This window comes from Achroia grisella, unplaced genomic scaffold (assembly GCF_030625045.1).
Source record: "Achroia grisella isolate CSIRO2021 unplaced genomic scaffold, CSIRO_AGI_Agris_v1 utg19338, whole genome shotgun sequence".
Lineage (NCBI taxonomy): Eukaryota > Metazoa > Arthropoda > Insecta > Lepidoptera > Pyralidae > Achroia > Achroia grisella.
In genome coordinates, this window is record NW_026712696.1 from 11,085 (window position 1) to 23,743 (window position 12,659).

A 12,659-nucleotide genomic window follows, 5' to 3' on the forward strand; every position below is an offset into this window, starting at 1 on the left:
CCTGCTAAAAACCTGACGACTATTCCTCCTTGAATCATATCGCCCGGGCCATGGGAACGCAAAGCATTCGCCCAAGACCCCGGCATGGTACCCATCGAAGGGACCTCCATCTAGGCGTGCAGGGAACAGTCTCTGCACGCCACCTCCAGACCCTAAAACCTCCCCGGCGAGCTTCGGATTGCCCTAACAATCCTCCACCCTAGGGTCAATTTTGGAGTCGATGCACACCTGATTTTACTCAAGTGTCCATCGACTCCCCCCCCCCACCTTTGGCCCGTGCCGCGGCTCGGGCCTTTGGCGGGCGACACATGTTCGTGACGCCCACGCGATGGTCAGATTTGCGACCCGCCGCGGCACAGTACCGACACTTCGGTGATGGCGCGGCGCAGCTTGCGGCCTTATGTCCGGGCTCGCTGCAGCGGAAACAAATTCCGCTGCTGTCTTCCGCAGCGGTGCATCGCACTCCCACGTGGCCTGTAAGCAGGCAGCGATAGCACCGCTGAGGACGCGGATCCAACGACTGCACCCGCGCCATCACCCACCCTATCTTTAGCCGGCCGGCCTCGGCTAGCTTCCTCGCGGCGGCTACAGGGCACCGCACCCACACGGAGCCCGTACCCTGGGAGTTGCGCCGGATTTCCCCGGTTTTCACCGAGGACTCCAGGCAACCCCCCTCGCGCATCACAGCGACGACCACGTCAGCTACCAGCACCGAGTCGTCCAGGTCTCCGATCCTCAGTTCGGCCGACTTGACTGGCCTGGAGACCCGGACTGCGTCCTCGGGCAGGACCTCCTCGATTCTGGCAGCCAACGCGTCTGCCACCTCGCCTGTGTTTGCGCCAGGGATTTCCAGGATACGAGCCCCGGTTCTTCCCACTCGGAACCTCAGGTCGGTGATACCAAGCTGGGCCAAGGAAATCTTGGCCTTCGCTTCGGTGAGCACCGACCTGTAGGTGACGCCTCTCTCCTCGGCTCCCGGCCTCATGGTGAGAACCACCGCCGATGACCGAGGAGGGCGTGCTTTCGCCTTCTTCTTCCGAGCGGGTGCGTTCCGCTGTGGTGCCGCTGTTTGGCCACCACGTGGCCCCTTCGCTGCGCGCGCATTGGCGGGAGCCGCCTGGCCTGCGCCAGCGCCTTTGCGCTTCCCGCGCCGTACAACCGTCGACCATCCCTCCTTGTTTGCTGAGGTCGACGGTTGCGGGACTCCTCCCTCGCTGGGCTCCCCGACCTGCGGGACCCTATCGGCCGCTGCACCGGACGATCCGGCAGTAGGCGCACTCTTGGCGGCCTTTTGTGGCCGCGTTCTCTTCGCCGAGATCCTCTCCTCCATCTCGGCGAAGCGGGTGTTCATTATTTCGCCTACTCGCCGGATAATCCGGTCTTCGGCGTCCTCCGTCAGGGTCCGGGGCGTGGCACCTTGCGGCGCTTCCGCCGTGGTCCCCGAGATGACCACTGGAGGCAACTCGGCAGCGGTTTTGGCCTCCTCCAATTGCCGCAGCGCTTTATGAAGGGCGGCGCGGTCGAGAGCGTTCGAGTCCTTGAGCTCCTTCAACTGTCGAACGCTGTCGCGCGCCTGCCGCTCCCACTCCTCGCGCTCCGCCTTCAACGCGGCCAGTTCTTCGGCCAGCGCGGCGGAAGACTGCGACGCCATCTGGAGCTGTCGGAACTTCTTCCTCTCCTCGACAGACTCCTTCAGCATCGCAGCCTTCATCTCCCGGACCTCGTCCAACTCCTCACGGAGTTTGCGGACCTCCCGCCTGAGGGCTTCCTCCTCCGGGTTTGACGACCTTTGCCTCAGGGCACCCGACGCCGATCGGATGGTGTGGATGGCGCGGTTGATCTCTCCGACTATAGTGCCCTTCAGGTTGCTGGACTTTCTGACTGCAGCAAGGACCTGAAGGGCACTATTTTCCACCTTGGCGCCCAGTTCGTCGGCGCCCAATGTGGCATTCTCCTCCGAGTCTCTTCGGATGCGCGAGACGGACCTGGACGATTCGGGTCCAGAGGCCGAAACCCCTGTCTCCGATCGCGCCGCAGACTTGGCCGTTCGCGCTCCCCTCTTGGCCGTTGGAGGACCCCTGGCCCTGCTCCTCCGTGCAGCAGATGACAGCTGCACGTGGTCGGCTTCATCGTCATCGGAGTCCAGCTCCTCCTGACCTCTCTCTGCGATCCTCCTCTTTCGATGTTTCTTGGGGGGCGAGGTACTCCCTCTCGCCTCCCCAAGGTTGTCATCGGACCGGAATGACATTGAGGACCCTGTGCATTCCGAGTCCATGTCCGCTACGTGCAGTTCGAGGGCCTCCAGGTAACTAACGGCCCCGTACTTCCGTATCAGCTCCTTCTGATACCTCTCCTCATCGCTGCCCGTGTCCCCCCCAGAGTACGTGGGACGGCCCACCCCCGGCGAATCCGGTGCGGTGGGGGAGGATTCTCCGGCCGCGGAGCGACCGGTACCTCCCTGGGGTAATGTACTTTTACGTTCAGCCATGATTTTTGTTTTCCTTTTTACGGGTGTGGTCCCGACCTCCTGCCACCAACGACGAAGAAAGAAGAGGAAAGACAACCAAAAGGACAGCAAAGATGAAAGACAGAAAAAAGACAGACAACAACCAAAACAAACTAAAACCAAAACAAACAAATTTGAACACAAAGAAGAAGAACAAAACAACCGAGCCAAAAGAAGAAGAACAAAAACAAAAGAAAAACGAAGAGGAAGTTGGGGGGGTTCGCCGGCTCCGGCAGCCTCGACTTTGTCGAGGCATGGGAACCGCGAACACGCCCAACCTGCCGGGCTACTGGCCGACATAGTAGCCGTATCCCGAAGGAACGACTACTATCCCGCCCGGGGCGTACCAGAACCAAACCATTGCTCGGCCACCGTTCCCCGCGGACGTATCCACGAGGATGGGGAAGCCTCCCAATGGCAGGCCCATACTAGGAGGTTGCCCGACCCACGCCCCAACCTAACCTAACCTAACCTTTTTTTTTTTTTTTTTTTTTTTTTTTTTTTTTTTTTCACGTCAGGAAAATCCATCATGGAGAACCATTCCCTTAGGGAAGAATGGATACTGCCGGACTCCTACCTGCTAAAAACCTGACGACTGTTCCTCCTCGACATAATCGCCGTGGCCATGGGATACGCAAAGCATTCACCAAGACCACCGGCATGGTTCCCATCGAAGGGACCTCCATCTAGGCGTGCAGGGAACAGTCTCTGCACGCCACCTCCAGACCCTAATGCCTCCCCGGTGAGCTTCGGATTGCCCTAACAATCCTCCACCCTAGGGTCAATTTTGGAGTCGATGCACACCTGATTTTAATCAAGTGTCCATCGACTCCCCCCCCCCCTGTGGCCCGTGCCGCGGCTCGGGCCTTTGGCGGGCGACACAGGCTTGTGACGCCCACTCGATGGTCGGACTTGCGACCCGCCGCGGCACAGTACCGACAGTTCGGTGATGGCGCGGCGCACCGTGCGGCCTTGTGGCCGGGCTCGCTGCAGCGGAAGCAAATTCCGCTGCTGTCTTCCTCAGCGGTGCATCGCAGGCCCACGTGACCCGTGAGCAAGCAGCGATAGCACCGCTGCGGCCTTGGGTCCAAAGGTTGAACCCGCGCCATCACCCAACCGATCTTGAGCCGACCGGCATCGGCCAACTTCTTGGCGGCGGCCACAGGACACCGCACCCAGACTGAGCCCGTACCCTGCGGGTTGCGCCGGATTTCCCCGGTTTTCACCGAGGACTCCCGGCACCCCCCGTCCCGCATGATTGCGACCACCACGTCGGCTACCGACACCGAGTCGTCCAGGTCGACGAGCCTGAGTTCGGCCGTTTTGACAGGTCTCGTGACCCGGACGTCCTCGGGCAGGACCTCCTCTATTTTGGCAGCCAACGCGTCCGCCTTGTCGCCTGTGTCTGATCCGGGGACTTCGAGGATACGGGCCCCAGTCCTTCCCACTCTGTACCTAAGGTCGGTGATACCGAGCTGGGCCAATGAGATATTGGCCTTCGCATCGGTGAGCACCGACCTATAGGTGACGCCCTTCTCCTCGGCTCTCGGACCTATGGTCAGGACCACAGCCGACGACCGAGGGGGCGCGCCTTCACCTTCCGCGCGGGCTTCTTCTTCCGCTGCGGTTCCTGCGTTTGGCCGCCGCGTGGCCCCTTCTTTGGTGGCGTATTGGTGGGAGCTGCCTGGCTTGCGCCAGCACCCTTACGCTTACCGCGTCGCACAACCGTTGACCAGCCCTCCGCGTTTTCTGCCGAGGTCGACGGCTGTGGGACGTGTCCGCCACTGGGCTCTCGTTGCGGGGCCCCGTCAGTCCTGGGACCGGATGGTCCGGCAGTAGGCGTACCCCTGATCTTAGGGGGCCGTTTCCTCTTCGCCGAGATCCGCTCTTCCATCTCGGCGAAGCGGCTGTCCATCATTTCGCCTACTCGCCGGATTATCCGGTCTTCAGCGTCCTCTTTAAGGGTCCGAGGCGGGGCACCTTCCGGCGCAGCCGCTGTCGTTCCCGTGACTACGACCGGTGGGAGCTCGGCCGCAGTCTTTAACTCCTCGACCTTTTGCAGGGCTTTTTGCAGGGCAAGGCGGTCTAGAGCGTTCTGCTTCTTCAGATCCTCAAGTTTTAGGACGCTCTCCCGCGCTTGCCGCTCCCAACTCTCTCGCTCCGCTTTCAGCGAGGCCAGTTCGTCGGCCAACGCGGCGGAGGACTGTGACGCCATTTGGAGTTGGCGGAATTTCTTCCGCTCCTCCACGGATTCCTTCAGCATGGCCGCCTTGATTGCCTTCACATCCTCCAGTTCGGCATGCAGCTTGCGGACCTCCCTCCTCAGGGCGTCTTCTTCGGAAGACCCGGACCTCAATTTCAGGGTGCTAGACGCCGAGCGGATGGCGCCAATTGCCACTTTGATGTCCCTGATTATAGTCCCTTTTAGATTGCCAGACTTCCTCACGGCGACTAGCACTTGCCGGGCACCTTCCTCCACCTTATCTCCGAGTTCGTCGGAGCCGAGCATGTAATCCTGCTCGGTTACCTGGCAGACAGCAGCCGCAGTCCCGGGGGATTCAGCTTCGGACGCCGAAGCCTCGGTCTCCATCCGGGATGCTGGCGTGGCTGTTCGCGCTCCTCTCTTGGCCACATGCTGGCCCCTTGCCCGACTCGATCTGGACCCCGTCGAGGATACCTCCACCAGGTCTACCTCATCATCGTCGGAGTCCAACTCCCGACGTCTCTCGACGATCCTCCTCTTGCGGTGTTTCTTGGGAGGCGAGGTACTCCCTCTCGCCAACCCAAGGCTGTCCTCTGATCTTATTGACAGCGACGAACCTGTCCGCTCAGAGTCCATCTGTGTCTCTATATCAAGAGCCTCGAGAACCTCCAGCTCTTCCAGGATCTCGACCCTTCTCGTCATGATGTTCCTCAACTCTTCAGCGCTGGTCGTGGCCCCCCCCAGAAGACGTGGGACGGCCCACCCCCGGCAAATCCGGTGCGGTGGAGGAGGATTCTCCGGTCGCTGAACGACCGGTACCTCCCTGGGGTAATTTCTTCTTGCGATCAGCCATCATTGTTGTTTATTCCTTTTTACGGGTGTGGTCCCGAACTTCCACGACGAAACAGAAAAACGAAGAAACAAACAAAAAGACAGAAAGACCAAAAGATAGAAACAAATAGAAAACAACCAAAACAAACTAAACCAAAAACAAATTAAAACCCAAATAAAAAGAAGAACGAAACAACCAAATAAAAGAAGAAGAAACAAAACCAAAAACAAAACGAAGAGAGAAGTTGGGCGGGTTCCTGACTCCGGGATCCTCGACTTTTGTCGAGGCATAGGAATCCTAAACCCGCCCAACCTGCCGGGCTACTGGCCGACATAGTAGCCGTATCCCGAAGGAACGACTACTATCCCGCCCGGGGCGTACCAGAACCAAACCATTGCTCGGCCACCGTTCCCCGCGGACGTATCCACGAGGATGGGGAAGCCTCCCAATGGCAGGCCCATACTAGGAGGTTGCCCGACCCACGCCCCAACCTAACCTTTTTTTTTTTTTTTTTTTTTTTTTTTTTTTTTTTTTTTTTTTTTTTTTTTTTTTTTTTTTTTTTTTTTTTTTTTTTTAACGAGGGGAAAGGTTTCAATACCGAAACGTCCGCCTTTATGAAGGGGAGCGGACGAATACTGTGGGACTGGACGAATCCGACCCACCAAAATCCCTCGGTGTTCCTCCATGAACCACGAAAGACGCCTTCGTGCGGGTTCGCATTTGCATTCGACCGCACTCCGGCCGCGGGTCTCCAGTGAAGGAGCCGCCGAAGTTGGGCGCGGGGACCACTCCACGCCCACACTCCACGGATCACTCGCCTCCTGGGAACTTCGGATGCCCCTACATCCTCCGCTCCGAGTGTCCAAGTTGGGGCTTCGGGTGAAAATACACCTTCCGCCCCCCACGCAAAGGCCGCGATCGCCGCTGCGTTGCGCTAGAAGCGCACCGCAGCCGCGACCGCGTATAGCCTTCCCGCCGGACGGAAGCGGTCCTGAAGGCACCGCTCCGCCCGGTGCCCCGACGGGTCGGGGCGACACACGCATACTTACCTTCGGCGACGTACTCCCTGCGCCGTCAGCAGTCTGCCCACCAAGCCGCACCAAGGCGCAGCCCGGGGATGTCCTCCGCAGATAGGACTCCCGATCTTAACATGTTAAAATCGGGAGCTGCCACTCGTGAATACTTACCCAGATTCGCGATGCGCCTCCGGGACCGTATCCTCCATAAGCACTACCGCGCCACACGGTTAAACCGTAGGCGCCGGTAGTGTTGCCTCCTCGAGTGTTGCCCAGCGTCCGAAGACGCCTAGCAACGATCCTCCCGCTGTCTTCTCACGCCGCGTCGACTCCGTCGTCTGCGGGCGCTCCTCGCCCGGACGACGTCCTCCTCGTCGACAGCCGCGCCGACCGCCAGAGGTTTTTTATAGAGGTTGTCTCCTCGCAGCCCCGAGCGAACCCAGGGCCCCCGTTCTCACACTGGACGGACGACCACTGTCATCACACCCAGTGCAAGTTTACGGTATGAAGATACACTCGCAGTCTTCGCCAGAGACAACTCCGTCGTCTACGGGCACTCCTGCCCGCAACTCCGTCCTCCTCATGACTCTGACTCCGACCGCGAGAGGTTTTTTATAGAGGTTGTCTCCTCGCAGCCCCGAGCGAACCCCGGGCCCCCGCTCCCACACTGGGCGGACGACCTCCTGTCATCACACCCAGTGCAAGTTTACGGTATGAAGGTACACTCGCAGTCTTGGCCAGAGATAACTCCGTCGTCTACGGGCACTCCTGCCCGCAACTCCGTCCTCCTCATCAACTCTGACGCCGACCGCGAGCGGTTTTTTATAGAGGTTGGCTCCTCGCAGCCCCGGGCGAACCCAGGGCCCCCGCTCTCACACTAGGTGGACGACCTCCTGTCATCAACACCCAGTGCAAGTTTGCGGTGTGAGTCAGTCCGGCTATGCGCAAAGCACCACCGGACCCGACCCGAATGCTTCGCTCACGGCCTGAACGGGTCCCGGTTGGGGTCAGGACCCATTGTCCTAGCCGCTCGCGTCGCCCTCTCGCCGAAATCGGCCTAGGTGGCACGCCACCATAATTGGACGGGCGCCGTTAAACAGCGCCCACCCCCTACTCGCCGGGCTACTGGCCGACATAGTAGCAGTATCCCGAAGGAACGTCTACTATCCCGCCCGGGGCGTACCAGAACCAAACCATTGCTCGGCCACCGTTCCCCGCGGACGTATCCACGAGGATGGGGAAGCCTCCCAATGGCAGGCCCATACTAGGAGGTTGCCCGACCACACGCCCCAACCTAACCTTTTTTTTTTTTTTTTTTTTTTTTTTTTTTTTTTTTTTTTTTTTCACGTCAGGAAAATCCATCATGGAGAACCATTCCCTTAGGGAAGAATGGATACTGCCGGACTCCTACCTGCTAAAAACCTGACGACTGTTCCTCCTCGACATAATCGCCGTGGCCATGGGATACGCAAAGCATTCACCAAGACCACCGGCATGGTTCCCATCGAAGGGACCTCCATCTAGGCGTGCAGGGAACAGTCTCTGCACGCCACCTCCAGACCCTAAAACCTCCCCGGCGAGCTTCGGATTGCCCTAACAATCCTCCACCCTAGGGTCAATTTTGGAGTCGATGCACACCTGATTTTACTCAAGTGTCCATCGACTCCCCCCCACCTGTGGCCCGTGCCGCGGCTCGGGCCTTTGGCGGGCGACACATGTTCGTGACGCCCACTCTATGGTCGGAATTCCGACCCGCCGCGGCACAGTACCGACAGTGCGGTGATGGCGCGGCGCACCGTGCGGCCTTGTGGCCGGGCTCGCTGCAGCGGAAACAGATTCCGCTGCTGTCTTCCCCGGCGGTGCATCGGATGCCCACATGGCCTGTAAGCAGGCACCGATAACACCGCTGAGGACGCGGGTCCAGCGACTGTACCCGCGCCATCACCCACCCTATCCGTAGCCGGCCGGCCTCGGCCAACTTCTTGGCGGCAGCCACAGGGCACCGCACCCACACGGAGCCCGTACCCTGGGAGTTGCGCCGGATTTCCCCGGTTTTCACCGAGGACTCCAGGCAACCCCCCTCGCGCATAACAGCGACGATCACGTCAGCCACCAGTGTCGAGTCATCCAGGTCTCCGATTCTCAGCTCGGCCGACTTAACTGGCCTGGAGACCCGGACGACGTCCTCGGACAGGACCTCCTCGATCCTGGCGGCCAACGCGTCCGCCGCCTCCCCTGTGTTGGTACCGGGTATTTCAAGAATACGGGCTCCGGTCCTTCCCACGCGGAACCTCAGGTCGGTGATACCGAGCTGGGCCAAGGAGATCTTGGCCTTCGCCTCGGTTAGCACCGACCCGTAGGTGACGCCCCGCTCCTCGGCTCCCGGCCTCATGGTCAGGACGACCGCCGATGACCGAGGGGGACGCGCTTTCACTTTCCGCGCGGAAGGCTTCCGCTGCGGTTGCTCCTTGTGGCCGCCGCTTGGCGCCTTCGTTGGTCGCGCGCTGGTGGGACCCGCCTGGCTTGCGCCAGCACCTTTGCGCTTCCCACGCCTCACAACCGTCGCCCAGCCCTCCTTGTTCGCTCCAGACGTCGACGGTTGTGAGGCATGTCCTCCACTGGGCTCTCGAACCCTGTCAGCCGCTGCACCGGATGATCCGGCAGTAGGCGTACTCTTGGCGGCCTTTTGCGGCCGCGTTCGCTTCGCCGAAATCCGCTCCTCCATTTCGGCGAAGCGGGTGTTCATCATTTCGCCTACTCGCCGGATGATCCGGTCTTCGGCGTCCTCTGACAGGGTTCGGGGCGTGGCACCTTCCGGCGCTTCCGCCGTAGTCCCCGTAATCACCACCGGCGGGAGCTCGGTGGCGGTCTGCAGCTCCTCCAGCTGGCGCATGGTCTTATGCAGGGCGGCGCGGTCTAGAGCGTTGGACTTCTTAAGGTCCTCTAGATGTCTGGCGCTCTCCCGCGCCTGCCTCTGCCATTCCTCCCTCTCCGCCTTCAACGCGGCCAGCTCTTCGGCCAACGCGGCGGAAGACTGCGACGCCATCTGGAGCTGTCGGAACTTCTTCCTCTCCTCGACAGACTCCTTCAGCATCGCAGCCTTCATCTCCCTGACCATGTTCAACTCCTCGCGGAGTTTGCGGATCTCCCGCCTGAGGGCTTCCTCCTCCGGGTTCGACGACCTTTGCCTCAGGGCACCCGACGCCAATCGGATGGTGTGGATGGCGCGGTTGATCTCACCGACTATAGTGCCCTTCAGGTTGCTGGACTTTCTCACTGCAGCAAGGACCTGAAGGGCACTATCCTCAACCTTGGCGCCCAGCTCGTCGGCGCCCAGCGTGGCGTTCTCCGCTGACTCCCTGCGGGCGCGCGAGACGGACCTGGACGATTCGGGTTCAGAGGCCGAAACCCCTGTACCCGATCGCGCCGCAGACTTGGCCGCTCGCGCTCCCCTCTTGGCCGTTGGAGGGCCCCTGGCCCTGCTCCTCCGTGCCGCAGATGACAGCTGCACGTGGTTGGCTTCGTCATCGTCAGAGTCCAGCTCTTGACCCCTCTCAGCGATCCTCCTCTTTCGATGTTTTTTGGGGGGCGAGGTACTCCCTCTCGCCTCCCCAAGGTTGTCATCGGACCGGAATGACATTGAGGACCCTGTGCATTCCGAGTCCATGTCCGCCACGTGCAGTTCGAGGGCCTCGAGATAGTTGACGGCCCCGTACTTCCTCATCAGCTCCCTCTGGTACTTTTCCTCATCGCTGTTCGTGTCCCCCCCAGAGTACGTGGGACGGCCCACCCCCGGCAAATCCGGTGCGGTGGGGGAGGATTCTCCGGCCGCAGAGCGACCGGTACCTCCCTGGGGTAATATACTTTTCCGTTCAGCCATGAGTTGTATTGTTCCTTTTAACGGGTGTGGTCCCGACCTCCTGCCACCAACGACGAAGAAAGAAAAAAGAAGAACAACCAAAAAGACAGCAAAGACAAAAGACAGAAAAAGACAGACAAACAACCAAAGACAAATAAAAACCAAAATAAATTAAAACAAATAAAAAGAAGACAAAACAAACGAAAACAAAATAAGAAGAAACAACCAAAAAATAAAAACGAAGAGAAAGTTGGGGGGGTTCGCCGGCTCCGGCAGCCTCGACCTTGTCGAGGCATGGGAAACCGCGAACACGCCCAACCTGCCGGGCTACTGGCCGACATAGTAGCCGTATCCCGAAGGAACGACTACTATCCCGCCCGGGGCGTACCAGAACCAAACCATTGCTCGGCCACCGTTCCCCGCGGACGTATCCACGAGGATGGGGAAGCCTCCCAATGGCAGGCCCATACTAGGAGGTTGCCCGACCCACGCCCCAACCTAAAATTTTTTTTTTTTTTTTTTTTTTTTTTTTTTTTTTTTTTTTTTTTTTTTTTTTTTTTCGAGGGGAAAGGTTTCAGTACCGAAACGTCCGCCTTTATGAAGGGGAGCGGACGAATACTGTGGGACTGGACGAATCCGACCCACCAAAACCCCTCGGTGTTCCTCCACAAACCACGAAAGACGCCTTCGTGCGGGTTGGCATTAGCATTCGACCGCACTCCGGCCGCGGGTCTCCACTGAAGGAGCCGCCGAAGGTGGGCGCGGGGACCACTCCACGCCCACACTCCACGGATCACTCGCCTCCTTGGAGCTTCGGATGCCCCTACATCCTCCACTCCGAGTGTCCAACTTGGAGCTTCGGGTGATAAGTACACCCTCCGCCCCCTCCTCGAGGACCGCGATCGCCGCTGCGTTGCGCTGCGCACCGCAGCCGCGACCGCGTATCGCCTCCGCGCCGGGCGCAGGCGGCGCCGACGGAGCGACGGCACCGTCTCGCCCGGTGCCCCGACACGGGTCAGGGCCACTCACTCCCGGACACGCCGACAGCGACCATATTCAGCCGTCGGCGGTCTGGCCGCCGATGTTAATGGTGTTACCGTCGGCAGCCCCACACAAACATACATACTCCGGGTCGCGAAGCGTTCCCCGGGGACGTAGATCTCTCATCGGGCACTACCACCGCCGCGCCCGGCGCCCCCGCTTGAAAGAGGGGGCGGCCACTCTCCTCCGCCGTCCGTCGGTCAGTCTGACGTCAGCCCTACTGTCCACTCCGCCGACCGTCCTTGCGGACGCAAGGCAGGAGCGGGCCACATGGGACCCCCAGGTCGCCTACCATGAGGGCCCCCATCACCGGGTGGGAAGGCACAAGTGCCCACCTCCTCCAGTGCCTCTATTTTAGCGCCGTAGCACTGCTTCCTTAGTGTCCGTGGCTCCGCGCCACACGGCATACGCCCAGGCGACAGAAGCACGGACACGCACCTAATCGCCGCGCCCGTCTGGCGCAGCGTACACCCAGTGGTGCCGCTCCAGCGGGGGCCGTCTGCCCATCAGCCGGTCGCGTCCCCACAACGTCCTCATTGCGCGGCGCTGCACCAGCGGCTCACTGAAGTGACGCTGGGCGCGCCGGCGCCTTGCTTCTCGACATAGCAATAGGGCCGTCTACCTCTTGTTGCTATGACCTACATGCACTATGTACAACTATATACAATTTTCTTCAGGCGCCGCGACGGCGGAGGGCCATCTGCCCATCGGCCGGTCGCGACGCCATAGCGTCCTTCTTGCGCGGCGCTGCACCAAGCGGCTCACTGAAGCGCCGCCGGGAGCGCCAGCACAGTCCGTCCACTTGGCAACAGGGCCAATCTGTTGCCGTGACCTACTTATATACACTATGTACACAAACTTGTTGCGCGGCGCAGCACCAAGTGGCTCACTGAAGCTCCACTGAGCGCGCCAGCGCGTTGCATCTTTGCATAGCAACAGCGGCCGTCTGCCTCACTGTTGCTATGAACTACTTCACACTATTTACAATGTCACGTCAGGTACGGCGGGGGCGGGGGCCGTCTGCCCATGTGCCGGGCGCCGCACCACAGCGTCCTTCTTGCGCGGCGCTGCACCAAGCGGCTCACTGAAGCGCCGCCGGGAGCGCCAGCACAGTCCGTCCACATAGCAACAGGGCCGTCTGCCTCTGTTGCCGTGACCTACTTACAATATTTACACGTCCTATTTACAGTTATTTACACTTC

The 12,659-nt window shown here is 60.3% G+C and overlaps 1 protein-coding gene across 1 annotated transcript; it reads right to left on the minus strand.

The window, feature by feature from the left end:
* Nucleotides 1-7,054: 7,054 nt before the first annotated feature.
* On the minus strand, nucleotides 7,055-10,437 carry LOC131841829 (uncharacterized). The gene is made up of 2 exons (XM_059190176.1): nucleotides 8,491-10,437; nucleotides 7,055-7,240 (listed from the first exon to the last, which is right to left on the minus strand). Exons 1-2 carry the CDS (start codon nucleotides 10,435-10,437, stop codon nucleotides 7,055-7,057), a joined length of 2,133 nt encoding a protein of 710 aa, XP_059046159.1.
* Between the last annotated feature and the right edge of the window lie 2,222 nt (nucleotides 10,438-12,659).